This window comes from Periophthalmus magnuspinnatus, chromosome 1, assembly GCF_009829125.3.
Source record: "Periophthalmus magnuspinnatus isolate fPerMag1 chromosome 1, fPerMag1.2.pri, whole genome shotgun sequence".
Lineage (NCBI taxonomy): Eukaryota > Metazoa > Chordata > Actinopteri > Gobiiformes > Gobiidae > Periophthalmus > Periophthalmus magnuspinnatus.
Genome location: NC_047126.1, coordinates 29887728 through 29905762, shown reverse-complemented (window position 1 = coordinate 29905762; position 18035 = coordinate 29887728). Strand labels below are relative to the sequence as shown.

Here is an 18035-nt window from a genome sequence, read left to right as displayed (position 1 = left end):
CACGGAACAATGCCTCCGCTATATACACTCGCACAAATGAATGGCATCAATTCTACTGCCTCTGGGAATTTCCATACACCAGACATAAAACCAGCCAAGAGGAATTCTATAGTGAGTGTGCAATATGTTTTTTAAATTAGTTTTTTTTTTCTGGAAATAAAAGTCAAAATTATTATTCTTTATTGGCTAAAATGAGGTAAAATGCATTGAGCAATTGAAATGTTACTATTTATGAGTAATAAAATAAGAAAGATTAGGTTATACTACGAAGTAATTGTGTTCATTAATTATGGATGTTTATATAATTAACATTTCTTATAACCAGGGGATGACCTGTCCCAGTTTACAAAAAATTACTCTATAAATATTTAATGAAATACATGTATAAAACATACCTTTTAATTCCAGTGCTAATACAAGGATAATCTAATCTTGTATGTTAAGTGTATTTACTCAGAAATGCTGACAAATATATGTATTTATTTGGTACCTACGATGCCCTGTACGATGCACACACAAAAATTTGATGTATAGAACCTCGCATATAAAATAAATGCACTGGTACCACTTGAAAATAACAACACCTTAGTCTTAATAAAGCATGAACAAAGACTTAAGTTGTTACTAAGCATGAATCATTATTAATAAACGTTTCATCATGAGTTAAGTCTTTGTTCATCCATTATTAAGTCTAATTAACGTGTAGCGATGATGATTTTAATACTACTCCTAAATTCTACCAAATGTTCATTGATCCTTAAATCCTGAATGGTTGTATTTGCTCCCCATAATAAACTGCGCTGCCAACCTTAAGCTTCAGCACTACATCTCTGCTTCTAACCCATCAGACCATTACCTCAGATGTTACGCCGCAAAGTATTTTCATATGGCGCAATGATCTTAAGTAGCCATTTACGCTAAAGCTTCGAAACACCTCTTTTCCCTGGCGTTCCACTCACCTCGGTGCACTCACATAGAAAACCGCTTTAATCAGTTGGAAATCCTAGCACTTTGCCTTAATCACAACCCAGGTTTACTTCTCCTACTCGGCCTTAATCTGACAAGACCCTGGAGTTGTCACACGTTGATTACCTTAAGCCTTTATTGTTCTAAAAATCTCCTTGCAGACTGAAAGTATATATCATAGGAAACTTGGTCGTCTGGCTTTTTTTTTTTTTTTTACTTGTTGCGTGGAACTGCATCTGGCGGTCTGGTTTTCCTTTACCGTGCATACTCTTGATTTAATCTACGACACAACTCTCCCCCCTCCTCCGAAAAAGCCCGCTGATTGCAGTCTTTAGTAACGTCAGAGCCAATCAAACAAACCAAGGAAGTTACTATTTCCCTCAAATTAACTCAAGAGAAGAAAAAAAAAGAAGAGGAGAATATGCCATCCCTCCCTACGTTCCCTTATTCCCGGTACTGGCTGGGGTAATTTTCTGGCGGTAAAGGTTCAGCGACTCGTAATTTGAGTGACTAAAGCGTAGTAACAACACGAAAGGCAAAAAAGGGGGCATCAGTTAGAGCCAAGGTCTGAGGAGACAACCTGAAACCCAAACCGCGACGTCTCTCTGCTCGGCGCAAATGGACACTGACAATGTCTAGATAATTCATCTAAACAGTCTCCTCGGTTTAACTGGAGAGGCCTGGCGTTCTCATTCGGAACAATACGCAAACCATTACACTACGATAAACATCAACAGTCTGGAAGGTTTTTTTTTATTCCTCATCTGTTTTGTTTTTCTTCGCATAAGCTCTGGTTTTCAGGTGTGTAGGACTAGGAGCTGGAATCGTTAGTGACACAATGATTTGCACATCTCCAGACCTATGTAGCCGTAGTCGTGGGTGATTGGAGCGGCCTGGTGCCCAAGTCCAAGGTTCCAACTGTGAGGTTTTCCATCAGAGTTGAAACTGGAACGTACTAAACCCTATTATGTGACCCAAGAAAAAAATTAAGAATCCAGAAGGCAGAACTGAGGAAATGGTCCTAGTCATACGGTCAAACTTGGTTATAAAATGCACATGAATATTGTTTTGAAATATGGCATATATTCAATAATCTTTTTAAATTCAAATTTCTATGACAGGTAAGACTACTCATTTTTTCTAAAACACAGCACAAAATCTTGCCTAGTCTTTTCTAGTTTTGCAATTTTTGTGAAGTTTATAATTTTACTTCCTGGTTGAACACGGGCAGCAGGTAACACATATGTAAAGGTAATTCCATCACTGTTACCTAGCAACCATAATGTTAACAAACTTGTGTAAATTAAACAATAGTTATGATGAGACTAATAATGCCTTTATTTTGTCAAATGAGGGTTTAAACGTCTTCTTTGTGTGTAAATTGTTCCTGCATTTTGGATGGAATAGGTATTCTGTTTTAGAACTCACACTATTTCCTGTATTTTCCAACTTTTTGTTCTTAATTTCTTCACAAACTTGGCTGATGTAAAACTATGATGGATATTTCCCACAGGCACTATCCATCAAACCAAGTTGTAATTAGAAAAATATATGAATCTGTCAGATGCACTTTAAGTCGATAACGAAGATTGTTTTTCTCTTCATTAAAATCCATTTTTGTAGTTTTTTGTATCTAGTGAGTATAATTTATCTGGGAAGATATTTATAACAGATGGCACCACAATAGCCTAGCTGAGCTTTTACACGATTTACTGATGCCTTTACTGAACAAACTGTTTTCTGTTGCTCTGCAGAGATTCTGAAGGTAATCGCTGCTCTGCTGAAGAACTCGGCCCCTTCCCCGGAGACCATGGAGGTGCGCCGGGTTTTCCTGTCAGACATGATCAAACTGTTCAATAACAGCCGGGAGAACCGCAGGTAAGTGTGGGACTGCTCAGGAGATAAACCTGAGGGGCCTGAGGAGTTCACTGCTGCTGTTGCTGTTGTTGTTGTTCAGGAGTCTGCTGCAGTGCTCCGTGTGGCAGGAGTGGATGCTGTCTCTGTGCTTCATCAACCCGCGCAACACCGAGGAGCAGAAGATCACTGAGATGGTCTACGCCATCTTCAGAATCCTCCTGTACCACGCCATCAAGTACGAGTGGGGTGGCTGGAGGGTCTGGGTGGACACGCTGTCCATCACACACTCCAAGGTCAGAGAGCTCATTACACACAAGCGCACAGCATACACACACACAGATATACACACCATACACACAGACACACACCATACACACAAATGCTGCATGTTCAAATCTGAATAATTTCTACTCTATTTTCTTTTTAGTGGAAATAAAGGACATTAGTACAATTTAGTGTTTTAAGCTGTCCATAGGTTTCAGAGTGAGGAAAAATTTGAACTGTTGCCATAGTAATTGACAAAATATTGTACCTTTTAAATGGTCAAAAGTCCTCAAAATTAACAGGAAACGCTAGTAAAATGACATAGTGCATCTTTTAAGTGACAGTTTAACTGTCAATAAATAAAAATATAACCCTTAAAAAGTGCAACATGCATGTTTACATTTTTATCCCCCACGACAAAATTGATCTAAAAATATAAAATTCACCATGATCCATCCAAGCTTGTCTTTTTTTCTATTTTAAAAACACTTTACAGCAGCTTTAAATGTGCAATGTTCCTTATATTTTCTATATTTTGATTTGCCAGTATGACTTAATAGTAAGAATAACTCTTTCTCCTCCTCTCACCATATGATATTGTATTTAGTCTCAGTTTTCTAATTCCAGTAAGTTTGAACAAGCCCTAATTTAATTCCTCCAATCAGAGACGACGTTGCTGTATTACCTCACCATGTCTCTGCTGTAACTATGTGTGCCCATCAGATTACGCAGTGGAAGCCATTCTGTGACGAACAGTTAAAAGCCTGTCGTAGTGTAAACCAATAGGAGCGAGCCCACCAACCTTTTCCGCTCTTTATTTATACATAGCCCCTCTTTCTTTTAAATTGTACAGATAAAAATAAACGTCTGGCACTTCCCATTTCCAAAAGCCCAACCCAGAGCGCCGCTTTAGTAACACTGTGTTGATATCGCGTTACCCTCCTCTTTACCAGCACACTGAAGTAATTGGGGTTGGTGTCAGATTGTGGTCGGGGGGATTTTTAAGCCTGGCAGATTGAAGGTTAAAGAAGTGCTGAAGATATGAGGAGCTCCGGTGTGGCCGTTATGTGCTGTTTCAGGCTCTGTCCAGCAGGGGGCGCAGGCAGACTAGCTGGGAGACGATAGCAGTGTTGGGATGCACTCAAATCCCACTGTCTCGCAGCACCTTCAGACAATGTGGAAGTAAGCTCCAGTGGAAAATGAAAATGTTACGACTCACGATGAGGGTGTTTGGAAAGACACAGGGCTCATAGGAGCTGGAGTTTGTGTTTGAGGGACTCGAGGGAGAAAGAGAGAGTCTGGGATAGTGAAGACGGCGTGAAATCACCGGACATGTGCAAACAAATATGACAGTGGAGCACAATATGGCCTAGAAAAAAGGTGTACTTCTGTTTTTGTCCTTCTGAGCATCATGTAACCAGTTGATAACAGAAATCTATTTATAGAGCAGGCAAATTTTCATTCCAAATTCTCAAAGATAATCCAGCTGCTATTATTGTCCACATATACATACATTATAGTCCTGCAGTGTAATCTCACACACCTCCAGTAAGACCCAGTTAGACATTGTAAGGTGCAGTACTCATTCCAGCACGCACATGTTGGATTTCCACATTGGGCCAATGCTTTTGTGTGAAGTGGGGAGTTGCAGCGGGTGCAGGCCTCTAAGATACATGCATCTGCTATAAAAAAGCTAAAGAAACTCAATTGCAATTTTATTGTCCCGTTTGATAGATTTCCTGCCACCTTTGTAGCAGCACAGCAGTTTGTCACTGCTGCTCTCTCCTCCCGCTGCTGCAGGCTGTGTATCACTGCACAGTGCACACACACTCATACACACACATACACACACAGATTTGTGTGAATATGAGCCTGAACAATTCTCTGGCCTCCTTTTTTCCCGAGCTGCTGGGTTCTGTGAAGCTCTCTCCAAGTCCATTGAATATTCATTGGAGCCATGCAGAACAATCAGAGAAACAAGGGCTCATAAATACACAGTCCAGTGGGAGGCTCCATGGTTGATTCTCAGATATATTTTTTTCCAGTCATATTTCTAAGTGTAGTTTGTCTTTTGTTAGCCTGGCTAATGGCATTTAGGGAAGTCTCGTGTGTGACTCACCAAAAATAAAATGCATTTTACATTTTATTTTCAGACAAGTTCACTCAAGATGTTTACATAAGTCAGGCTTAATGATACAGCATCAAATGTACTCTACTCAGAATACATTTGAATACCTTTTATATTAGAGTTATTGCTGTCCCTCCTGTCTGTTGTCTAATCATTTGCATGCAGAAGCTGTCTCAGGTTTGAACCCCCAGATGTGGGTGCAGCTGTGCTCTGACAGCCGATGTGCCCCAGTCCATCCCCGGGGCTCTCATCAGTTTGAATGGGATAATCTAATTGCCCTCTATACAACTATTGTTACTATTTTTTCTTACTAATTTGTAGCAGATTATGTTACAGATTATATTTCACCACAGTGTGTTGACACCTGTGAGTACTGTGTGACTTAAAGACAGCACACTTATTGACAAGTGAAAACACAAAGGTCGTTTAGTTGATTGAGCGGTTGATGTCGTCTTAGTCGACCAACATTTGTATTATTCAACTAATCATTCTATAATGAGTCATGAGGGAACAGCAGAAAGAAGAGGTGAGAGTTAGCTGAAGAATGGGTATTTTTTGGTATTTATATGCAAAAAGGTGATTCACAAGTTTAATCTTGTTTTTATATAAATAAATTGTACTTTTTTGGTGTGCAGTTTGGGTCAGATACATGGAGATGCATAATAGTTTTGAGAGCTTTTGCCACGCCCCCTTTTGGTTGACTATAGCCACATAGATTATACTGTAGAGCCAATACACAATACATCAAGTGCTGTCTAAATACAGTCACTTAATTATACACTTCCTGTTTGTATTTTAAATCAGTTTGTTTATATTATACTTAAGAATTGTTATGTATAAATTGATAAGTTCATTTGAGTCCCTTAAGATGTTAGCCTCGCAAGCAGGATGAATTTTTACGATTTATGTGAGTTCACATAAAAAACTTTTGAGAATTGAGAAGCGTTTGCATATCATAAGCATCTGCATATGATTGGACTGGCATTAGATGCTTCGACCGATCGACGTGAAGTCTTTGTTTGAATGCTCCGATCATTGGTTCTGATCGCTTTCAGTGAGAGCCATCCCAGACTGATGTGTAGAACTCTATTCAGAGGGCTACACATTTCAATCCATCCAGAGTCAGGTTATTAAGATGTGGGCTGCAGCATTGTTATACATGACATACAATTTTTATGTGTAAAAAAGCTTAAGAATACTAACCAGATTATAGTAAACCAATGGATATTTTAAATGCAGAGTGTTCTTACAGGTTGGTATAGTGTTACATTTTTTGACCTCTAGGCCTAGTGACTAAGAAGTTTGCAAGGTTGTTCCGCAGTGAGACATGGTGTACTTCTCCCATTTTATGACTTACATTCCCGAGTCCTACTTGGTTAGTTCTTATAGCTGAATGAGTATGGAATAAAATTCTAGTCATACAACATTTATACTTTGTATGTAAAATTCATGCAATTGATAATTTTAAGTGGTAAAATAGCCTAAAAGCTCTGTGGTTTTATTCAATATACAGATAGTAGAGATATACATACCTAAGGCAAAAAAGTGGTTGTATATTTAGTGAGAAATCCTGTCAAACCCACACAGCCTGCTCAGCGGAACCAGATGACATTGATTTTGGAGGACGAACTACATTTAGCTAATCCGATTAGAGGCATGCTGCCCTCCCCATTTCCCCTTTGTTTTGTGGTTACTCCCTATCTATTGATCTTAATGGGGACTCCCTGGCTACCTCTGCGGGGGTCTCCGAAGATCAACTCTCTGCTACTTTCTGCTGTGTGTCTGAGGTGTAGTGTAGTTCTGCTTAGTACGGCTGTTGCAGTGAAGAAAGACAACACTTAAATTGGACTAAAACAACACAAAAGATAAAATATAAATCCATGCAAAAATGTATAAAACAATCATTCCACTTACACTGTTAAAGGTCTAGCCAATCTTTCAAATACTGAACAAAACCAGCCTATGTTAATTAATCAGAATCAGAATTTGTCATTTCAGTATAAAAAAATACACAGAAACGAGACTCTGTATTCAGAACCAAGTTATCAGCAGTATAACAAAAACAGTATATTGCAGTTTTACAATATAAAACAGTATATTAAATAGTTTAAAATATTGTATGTCGAAATCCCCACAGTCTTTTAACCACCCCCAGTTCATGAGGTGAAGTTCATTAGTGCCAGGGCTGCATTACAGAGTTGATTCACCAAACAGCTTCAAGATAGAAGCTGTCCTGGAGTCTGGTGGTCCTGGCCTGTAGGTGGCCTTCTGCCTGATTTAAAGTGAGACTAAATGCCTAAACTCCGCCTATTACCATTTTAAATAGAGCTGCTAAGATGGAAGATACCTGGAGTCTGGACATATGAGGAGAAGACTGATTTTAAAAGTATCCACACTTTAAACTCCATCTTTGCAGCCATGTGTTTGTAATCAGAAACACCTGGCTTTAAGCGAGGCAGTTTTGTGTGATGTCATGTAGTACTTGAAATTGTAGTGGCAAAGTGGAGGCAGCACAGGAAGCAGCATGCACTCAGTTTTGGACCAGAAAGCTGCAAATATATACCCAGTTTCCATTAAAATTGGCAAAACATGATTCGGGACAGTAGATAATATTATTCATGTTGATTTAGTGTTTAGTTCTACTTTTTTTCCTTGGGCGTTTTGCTATTTTACTTACATTATTGTTTTTACTAGCCTTTTTAGCTAGCTATTAGACTATTCCTGGATTAGTTCCCATATTACGTCAAGCTAAACATGGAGGACACTTATAGTAAATAAATGGTACCTTTGTGTTTTTATATATAGTCATTTGTTTTCCCAACCCACCATCTTCACTTAAGGCCATGTTACCTGTCACATTAGAGCTGCCCAGCATGTTTCAGAATATTACCATTACAATTTTCCATTTAAATTAAGTTAAATCAGATTTGCTCTCCGCTTATGCTTGAGCTACCATAGCCGCTTCTCTATATAATGTATAAACTAAATTGTAGGTTCTTTTAAAAAACCCCACAGACATTTACTACAGCCGTGGTCTAATGGTAACTGGATCGCTAACTGAGCCCCATTTAAGGCGGGCATACATCATCTTAATGTACAGACTACATCCTGGATCTATGACGTTATGTTGTGCTCTGCTCTTTGCTGTGTTTTTTTCAGCAGCAGACTGAATGCGGGTATTTTTAATTGCAAAAAATAAATATAAGCCCGTCAAATTACGCTCAGACGAATGGGAGGGAAGGTCTGGCGCTGTGATCAGTGAAAAAAAAAAGATGGGAAGTAGGAGGAGGAGGACTACTGGTGCATTTAGAAGAGAAAACAGCTATGGATTACCACTCAGTGCTCCTCACTACTGAAGATTAATGAGCGTCCGTGTAGCGGGCTAATTTAGAACAATAACGCCTAATTAATTACAAATAACTAGCTTCTTTCTCTCCCACTTCTACGCTCTTCCTGCTTTTAATCCCTTCTTTGTTCCTGTCTTTCGTTCGCTATCCAAACAGCCTCAGGTTAAAAACGCAACGCAAGTCGGTACCGTTTCACCCCCCCCAACACCCATCTTCTTTCTACAATCTTTGACTTTCTGTCCTCCAAGCCCAATGATTAATGCAGGGGTCTTAAATTAGGCGTGGGAGGATTTGCCAATGCCGGACACGCACTCGGCACGGCCAGCAGACAAACGCTAATAGTATCAAGCGCTAATCTATGACTGCTTACATGGATGGGTTCTTCCTCAAACGCCATTGTCCGTATAGACTAGCAGTCGGACCGGACCTGTATCAGATGAAGAGGAGAGTGACGGGGTTAATAGGCTGTGGGTAGCTGTATGTAAGCGAGGGAAAAGTTTAAATATGGTTCAGTTGAGTACAAATGGTCCCAGCGGTAATGCGTACAGTAATAAGGCTAAAACGTTTTTGCATGTCTTGAATCTCTAATTTGACATTTCCCTCCGGAAGGTGTTGAAGATGACAGGTGAAAAGATAATTAAAAAGGCCACGGGGAGCAGAATTTGTAAGGATATGATTTTTTAAAATGAGGAGAACCAATATGCGGGTTTCATCGAAGCTGCGTCGACGAGCTAGTATGCTTATTGGATGTAGCATCTTGACAGGAGAAGGTGGAGTGAATAGCATTGATTATCTGCTGACAATGGATGGTATTATTCATTATTAAGCAGTGTTGAGGCATGTACTCCCAAACCACAAGCCGCTAGCGTGCAACTGCTATCAGCTTTTTATTATTTATTTTTTTCTTCTAACAGACTCACAACATAAACATACATAATTTATTTAAAGAAGGGATATTATGCAAAATGTATTTTTCTCAGCTTTCTACCATGTTGTTCCCCCATCAAAAACGTGCCTAAACAGGTTTTAGATGTCATCCATGCATGTTGGAGTATTTTAGTTATTTCTCTTGGGCCCTATTCGAACCATACTTACGGTTAGCTGAAAAATTCTGTCCAATGCTCCGCCCACAAGTCTCATGCTCCCACACAACAATTCTCTATAAATGTACAAAAGCATGATAGAAAACTACACGGCGAGATAAACCCTGATTGTGTTGTAATGTCACTCTTAAGGGGGAGGGATTTAGCGCACAAAGGGTCAAAAATAAGTGAAACCTATAAAACATGTTAGTTTTCAGCGAATATATCATTTTCAAAACAATAAAAAGTAACATGGTGATTTAAATATGTTATGTGCTCGCAGTTAATACCCCATAGCAGTAAAATACCCCGTCTTTAATAAAGTTCAAAGTTGCTTGCATTATGGTTTACGATTTCATTAACGTATCTAATTCTGTTTTTCCAGGTGGCCTTTGAACAGCACAAGGAGAATCTGGCTCGCATGTTCCGTCAGTACCAGCATCAAGAATCCTCATCCACCGTTCCCTCCATCTCTCTGGCCAGCCAAACCTCCGAGACCATGGACTTTGTTAATGGACAAACTTTAGAAGAAGCCCCATCCACTGTCATTGAACTAACTGTAGATCAGAACTCCCAGAAGCCCCTGGAATCTACCCCTAGTGAAACCCTCCAGGAAGAGGCAGAACGAGGGCAAACTTCTATAACTGTGTCCAACATTTTAGCACGAGATGAAGAGGACATCAGAGGAGGAGAAGAAGCAGAAGCTGCACCCACCATTGAGGTCCTACCAGTTGTAGAAGAAGATAAAGAAACATCGGCAACGGACAGCGCTATAACTGACGAGGAAAAATCTGAAGTTGAGAAAGACGAGTCGTCAGCTTCCCTGACCGAAGACTCTGCGAATGAAGTGAAGCCTGAGCCGCCAGTGTCTTCAGAACAACAAGAAATGAACGAGAGGCCTTGTGAGTCGGAAGCCGCGACTGCTAACGACGCACTAGAAGAAGCATCCGTTTTGAATCAGGACTTGCCGGACACGTCTTCCGTTAGCGACCAAGTACAAGCTAGCGATGCTGAGGAAAGCCACGAAGAGTCAGAGGTTGCTGCAAATGCGGAAGATGGTGTCGTTAAGGATGACGAAGTTGAAGAAGAGGAGAAGAAAGTTGAAGCAGATAAAGAGGAACCAGCAGAGGAGAAAGAGGTATCAGATACGGAAAGTCAAAAGTTGGATTCCCCTCAAGAAGATGTTGTAGATACAGCCAAAGATGAATCTGCAGCTGAGCAGTCTTCCTCTAAGGAGCCCACAACTGAAGAACAGCCATCCACAAGTTCAACAGCGCCATCTGCAGGACATGAGGAGACAGGGGAACAGGCAAGTCAACCTTCTGGGACAGTTGCAGTAACCACAGAAGAAGACACATCCTCCAAAGCTTCTCAAGAAGGCCTTCCTACTCCCAACCCTGTAAAAAATGAGAGCGTGGACTCAACCAGCAAGACCAAAGAGATTAAAATAGCCAGACTAGATGTTTCCAATGTGGCCTTAGACACAGAGAGACTGGAGCTGAAGGAGACCTCAACAACAGTATGTACTTTTTGTTGATTTATTTATTTATTTTCACATTGAGATAGATTTTCATATTGATATTGAAGAATCAAAAGTTTATTTTTTACAGCTTAATATATCAAATGAAAGCAAAACTATTACAAAAATCTTCACAATCATTTATTATTTACAACAAACAGTTCCATCTTGTTAAAGGCTATTTCAGTACAAAAGGGTGTAAGTGCATAAAAGAATCTATACATATCACTACTGGATAAATGTGGAAACTGCAAGCGCCTGCCATCTTTCATTGTGAAAATAAAGGTTTTAGGACAGACAAAACATCAGTACAAAGTGTTTTTTTTTTGCCTCAACATTAAAGTTGTCACCCTTTTGATTTTTAGCCCTTGATATGTCCTTTGAGACTTTTATTAGAATTGTTGCACTACCTGTCAAACATTTACACACACCCTCACATTCATTGTGTTTTTTTTTTTTTTAAATCTTTCTACATTTGATATAGATAAGGAAGATATCAAATATATGATGTAATCATATAACAAAGGAAAAAAGTGAAATATCGTGAAATATCTCAACTAATTATTTTAAAAGTATTTTACATTCAAATCCTCAAAGCAGCCACTCTTTGCTGTGTTGACAGTGCTGCAAACCCTTGACCCTCTCGCATTGAGCTTCATGTTGAAGTCTCCTGACATGGTTTTCAGTTCACAGCTGTGTCTTATCAGGGTCAAGAAATGCTGAAAGTGCAAAGCAGTGATCAAAGCAAAGGGTGGCTATTTTTTGTTTTGTTTTTAAATACAAAACAAGTTTTGAACGAGTTTATCTTTTGTTTACTACATTCCATGTCTCCATTCATAGTTGTGATGCCTTCAATGTGAATCTACCATTTAAATAATCATGAAAATAAAGAAGACTGTATTGCTGTATTGCTTTTGCAGAACACAAGTCAGAGCCAGCCAGCAGGCTCAGCAGCCTCAGCAGCCTCAGAGCAGCCCAGAGACAGCAGCACTTCGGCCCCTCGCTCCACCATGTTCCGTATACCAGAGTTCCGCTGGTCGCACATGCACCAGCGCCTCCTCACAGACCTGCTCTTCTCCATTGAGACTGATGTCCAGATGTGGAGAAGGTAAAAGATCTACTATGAGAGGATCAATAATAAGCTGGTTTACATAGCCTAGCCTGTATGAATTGGTGTGATTAAAAGCAGCAAATGTTTTTTTATTTTTTATAAGCAACCCAAAGATATTCCACACTTGCCTAACACATTCCGAGTTTTTAAGTGCTTTTCACAAATGTACGAAGCCAGACTGTAGTTTTCCAGTCACATCAATGCCAGCAACATCTATCATATTAACAGCGCCCTTAAAACGCACAATAAAAACGCTTTATATTTAGATACAGGACCCAGCTGTCTCATTTCGACCCTAAGAGCTGCTTTTACAATATATCAGTACTGGGGCAAGACTAATTTTACTTTATTAAATGAAATAAATCGGGTACAGCCTCTTTTAAAATAGAACAGTCAAAGTAAGTGTAATTATCTAAAGTTACACAATGGTCTGTACGAATAAAGAAAAGATTTTATTAGTTGTGTGGAGAGCCAAACTAACAAATTTACCAGAAGTTGTACAAAATCTTTTATGTTTGTTTTGGAGGACTATGACCTTAGGAGTTGGATTATGCAGATATAAGGCCACATAGTACTGTAAAAGAAAGCACTATGATGTTATGTTGAAAACCACTGTCTATTGTCTAAAGAAAGTGTTTTTAGTCATCATTGTGTTATCAGAATCAGTATTGAGTATCGAGTCTATTTTTAATATCAAAATCTAGTTTGTAATTTTAGTATCATGACAACACTACTGCATACATATATTTAAAATAAGTTAGCAAATGTAGCATGTGGCTGTGTCAGTATCTCACACGTTCTTTTTCCCTTCAGTCACTCCACAAAGACCGTCCTGGACTTTGTGAACAGCAGTGAGAACGCGGTGTTTGTGCACAACAGTATTCACCTCATATCCCAGGTGGTGGACAACCTCATCATGGCCTGTGGAGGCATTCTCCCCCTGCTCTCTGCTGCTACTTCCTCCACTGTGAGTATCCTTTCTGTGTGAGAGAGAAAGAGAAGGAATGAAAGAAAATAGGGAGGGGGAGCAGACGAACCAAGGGAGGGACAGAGGGAGGGACAGAGGGAGGGACAGAGGGAGGGACAGAGGGAGAGACAGAGGGAGAGACAGAGGGAGAGACAGAGGGAGAGACAGAGGGAGAGACAGAGGGAGAGACAGAGGGAGAGACAGAGGGAGAGACAGAGGGAGAGACAGAGGGAGAGACAGAGGGAGAGACAGAGGGAGAGACAGAGGGAGAGACAGAGGGAGAGACAGAGGGAGAGAGGGGGAAGGAGAGAGAGAAAGAGAGAGGGAGAGCTATATTCATCTATGGTTCCATATATCCAGAATGAGAGAGAGACAGAATGAGAGAGAGACAGAATGAGAGAGAGACAGAATGAGAGAGAGACAGAATGAGAGAGAGACAGAATGAGAGAGAGACAGAATGAGAGAGAGACAGAATGAGAGAGAGGCAGAATGAGAGAGAGGCAGAATGAGAGAGAGGCAGAATGAGAGAGAGGCAGAATGAGAGAGAGGCAGAAACAGTGAGAGAGGGCGAGAGCTATTTTCATCTCTGGCTCTATATACCCACAGTGTAAGGTATCCATCCACATTGACCTTTCCCAATCGCATTAGGTACAGTTAGCTGCCTTGCTAACATTGTTACTTTGTTTCCATGACCCCATTGACTGTGGCTCTCTGACATAATTCTTTAGTTCTGCCATTGACCCTCTGTCAGAGAAAAAGGGCTTGGTGTGCAGACTACAATTCAATTACTACATTTGTGTTCCCAGAAAGAACGTCGAGTAGTATTTTAGAATGAAAAAAAGTACTGTCAAAGCTTATGCAGGACATCATAAATAAAATGACAAAACCACTATTAAGACAATATTTTCTTAAATCATGTTTGTTTGTTTATTTATTTATTTGAATTTGGACAGTGTGTACTAATCAATGTGTCAGCAAGCAGCTTCAACATATATATGTGTTAGTACAATAGCTAAATTTCATCTGTTGTCTTAAGGAACTTGAAAGAGGAGGTATTTTACTTCTATGGTGTATTAACTGCTAACACATAACATATTTAAATCACCATGTTACTTTTTACTCTTTTGAAAATGCTATATTTCCAGAAAACAATGTACTAACATGTTAAATAAGTTCCGTTTTTGAGTCCCCCTCCCTTTGATCCCTGTGCCAAGTCACTCTCTTGTGAGCACTATCACAACACAATCGCTATGTGTTTCACTAAGGAAGCTGCGCATAACATCAGTTTGTGAAGTTGTAGTATATTGTTTTTTGTATCATGCTTTTGCATATTTATGAAAAAGTTTTATACAGGAGCAAGGGTTAAATAGTCTTGAACAGAATCTTACAGCTAATCATAAGGAGGGTTTGATTAGGGCCCTGGAGAGATTACTAAACTACTGAAACATGCATGGATGACATATAAAAATTTTGCATAATACTGCCTCTTTAAGAACTTTTTTGAAGGTTGAGTAGTTGTCACAGTTTCAGATGTGCCCTGGCAGTGTATGATAGACACCACCATGTTTGTCTTTGCATTTAATTTATATTTTATTTATAGCATGAGCTGGAGAACATTGAGCCGTCCCAGGGCCTGGCATTGGAGGCTTCAGTCACCTACCTCCAGCGTCTCATCAGTCTGGTGGACGTCCTGGTCTTTGCTAGCTCTCTGAACTTCAGTGAGATTGAAGCGGAGAAGAACATGTCCTCTGGGGGCATCTTACGACAGTGCCTGAGACTGGGTAATTTTTTTTGTATTTGTGTATGATTTTAACAGTTTACTTTGCTTTATTACATGAAAAGACAAAATGCTGTCGCTGAGTGAGTATGATGTGTGATGTGTGAAGTTTTTTTTTTTTTCTATTCTGCTGATTTAATACAGAAGTGAAGATGAGATCATGGCTGCAACAATTCATAAGAATAATTTTATTCTGACTAATTGCTAGTTGACCATTAAAATAATCATAATTGTATTTTGATTGATCATTTTAATCGTTATCAAGACTATTCAAACCTTAAAACACATGCCAGAAGACGGGAATCTCAAAAAAGGAGAAAACATTAACTGATTTTCATCAATTATACACTTTATTTGTAAATATCCTCTGTCTAGAAGTCTTCAGTCACCATATTCCAATTAATGTAGAGGATTTAATAAATGCAATTTATGATGAGTTATAACACAGTTAAAATAAATATATGTAAGATGTTACTAAAATTGTTGCCTTGCCTTTTCTAGTTTTGTAATTTTGGTGAAGGTTATGATATTACTTCCTGGTTGGGCACGGACAGTAAATATGACTTGCATAGAGGTATGTTACCTAGCAACCATAATGTCAGGGCCAAAATGTACGTCTAAATTACACAATATTTACCGTATGTTTTTGTTAAATCAATGTTAAAATTGTCAGAAAATACTTTTCTTATGCATAAATTGTCCCTGTATTTTGGATGCAATTGTTTGTCTTAAGACATATGTTGAGATATTCTGTTTTAGAACTGCTGCACTTCCTGTATTTTTGTACTTTTTGTTTTCTACATTCTTCACAAACTGCCACTTAACTGATGTAAAACTACGATAAATATTTGCCACAGGTACTATCCACCAAACCAAGGCATAATTAGAAATATATGAATCTGTCAAATGCACTTTAAGCTAGTTTTCATGTAACAATTTGAGCCATAACTTATGTTTATGCTGTCTCAAGTCATTCATTTTTTAAGCTTCATATAACACCATATGATTTAAAGGCACACTGCACAACTTTTCTGGTGAAGAGTCCGCTACCTACTTGTCTCCATGGAGATGTTATTGCTTTACCTGGAATGTTCGATGATATGACATTAAACATATCCATTTAGCATTTATTCATTACAGGTGTTTCCATTGTTCAAAAATACAGTCATTCCTTTTGCGAATAGGGGCAACTCTCCATAGATCTGAACTGTAATGTAGCATAGCGCTATAAGCTGCTAGTTTTAATCTATACTGTGGAGCATTCTAGACAAAGCAATAACATTTCTAACAAGCAGGTGACAGACCCTTTATTAAAAATGTTATGCAGTGCTCCTTCTTTTTAACTGAACATAAGAGACAAACATGGACCTTTTCACTTTCTTGTAGCAGTTCTCTCCCTACTTACAACCTTTTGCCTAAACCCTTATTGCATTCATTGATCTACCTCAGTGCCCCTCTCATTTCATATCCTCCTCTTCCCTCTTCCCTTCTTCTCCTCTCCCCCGCTCACATCAGCGCGCTCTTATCTTGTTATTGTAACCCCTGTGCATGGCAACACTTGAAAATGGCTGCTATCATGATGTAGTGAGTTCCCCCTAATGGCCTTGGCTTTACTGTAGCGCGCTGTAGCCCCGGGCCTCTTTTCTCCCCTCTGTTGTAGGCTATTAAAGTTTCTCTGACAGCATCAAAAGCCCTGCCTGCCTCAGCTGAATAAAAGATATCGATACATTATTCATTCATGTGAGCCGCGCCTTGCAAACAGAACACAGCAGCAACACTTGGAGCCGTCGTAAAAGTATTCTCAATTTTAAATAATTACCTTACATAAAGCACTGTGTGACTTTTTTTTCTCCACGCTCTATGCACTTGCTTGTCTCCATGCCTTGAATTTTCCACAAATTAGCATTAGCATATCTATATCCCATTTTTCCAATTAAAACGTATTTAATTACAGATAAATGCCTTGTAAAACATACATTCTTACTGTGAGTGGCATCGCCTCTCCAAAGATCTGATCTGTAATGTCAGGGTCATCTGCTTGTCCCTAGGGATATCAGTTTAATGCCATACTAAGGAACATTCCGGCAATCAGATGGCTGACCCACCACCAGAAAAATTACATAAAGTTATTAAATGGAGTTACGTAAAAGGATTTATTTGATTACAGATGTTTTCATTGCTCAGAAATGGCTGGAAAAAGATGTGTCCTTAGTGTGTGTGTATGTGTTTTTGTGTGTGAGCGTGGGTTTGCTTCTCCACAGACTTGATTTGTAACTGGGCCGTAGTTTCAATCAAGAAAGAATTTATTACTTTTTGCATTGCTACTTACTCTAATGATCTCATATTTTGTGTTTGATTCAGTGTTGACACCTTTTTTGTTCTTGTAGCTGTTTGCGTTGTTAATGTAGCTGCTTTTGTATTTGGCTTGGTTGCTATGGCAACATGTTGACGTGAAGGTTGTATTGGTCAGTTACAGGTCTGGTTTGGAGACTGGCTCTAGTGAGTTGAGACTGCGGATGTTTCCTCTTGTTTTGGCATGGATTACAGCTTACAGTAGCCCTTGTCTCCTGAAAATAAACAACCAGACGATATTCGAGCGTTTACTTGCACAAGAACGCTACAAAATTCTCAAAAATACTAACTCCGTCCATCTTTTTTTATATCAAATGGTTCAAAATGTGTTATCCATTTTTGCTCTTAGATGGAAGTGAACAATATGTTGGGCAAAATTCAACCAGGAACAGCTCTTCAAAACTAAATATTTTACTCTGTTGTTGTGGAAAAGCAAAGCTGTGGCTCTACAAGTCCCAGTTTAGAAAGCAGCCGTTATGAAATGAATATTTGATGAGGTTTGCGCTCCCCATAGCAGGCTTCTAATCTGATTTAGCAAGACTGTAACAAGGTTTTAGCGTCTGAGCCCTTCCCTCCCCTCCCTTCTCATTCTGTTTTTTATAAATGGCCGTATGAAAGAGTAGTCCTAATGGAAAAAGCGAACCTATTTCCAGACAGAATAATTC

At 39.3% G+C, this 18035-nt stretch overlaps 1 protein-coding gene across 6 annotated transcripts in view; it reads left to right on the top strand.

Moving 5' to 3' along the window:
• Positions 1-18035, top strand: part of lrba (LPS responsive beige-like anchor protein) — a 258545-nt gene that overhangs the window by 41001 nt on the left and 199509 nt on the right. For all 6 annotated transcript variants that reach the window (XM_033972966.2, XM_055221266.1, XM_055221265.1 and 3 more), the window contains 6 exons: positions 2721-2844; positions 2924-3116; positions 10030-11163; positions 12084-12271; positions 13088-13241; positions 14842-15022. In XM_033972966.2, the coding sequence (XP_033828857.1) occupies positions 2721-2844; positions 2924-3116; positions 10030-11163; positions 12084-12271; positions 13088-13241; positions 14842-15022 (1974 nt within the window). The remainder of the gene's footprint in view (positions 1-2720; positions 2845-2923; positions 3117-10029; positions 11164-12083; positions 12272-13087; positions 13242-14841; positions 15023-18035) is intronic.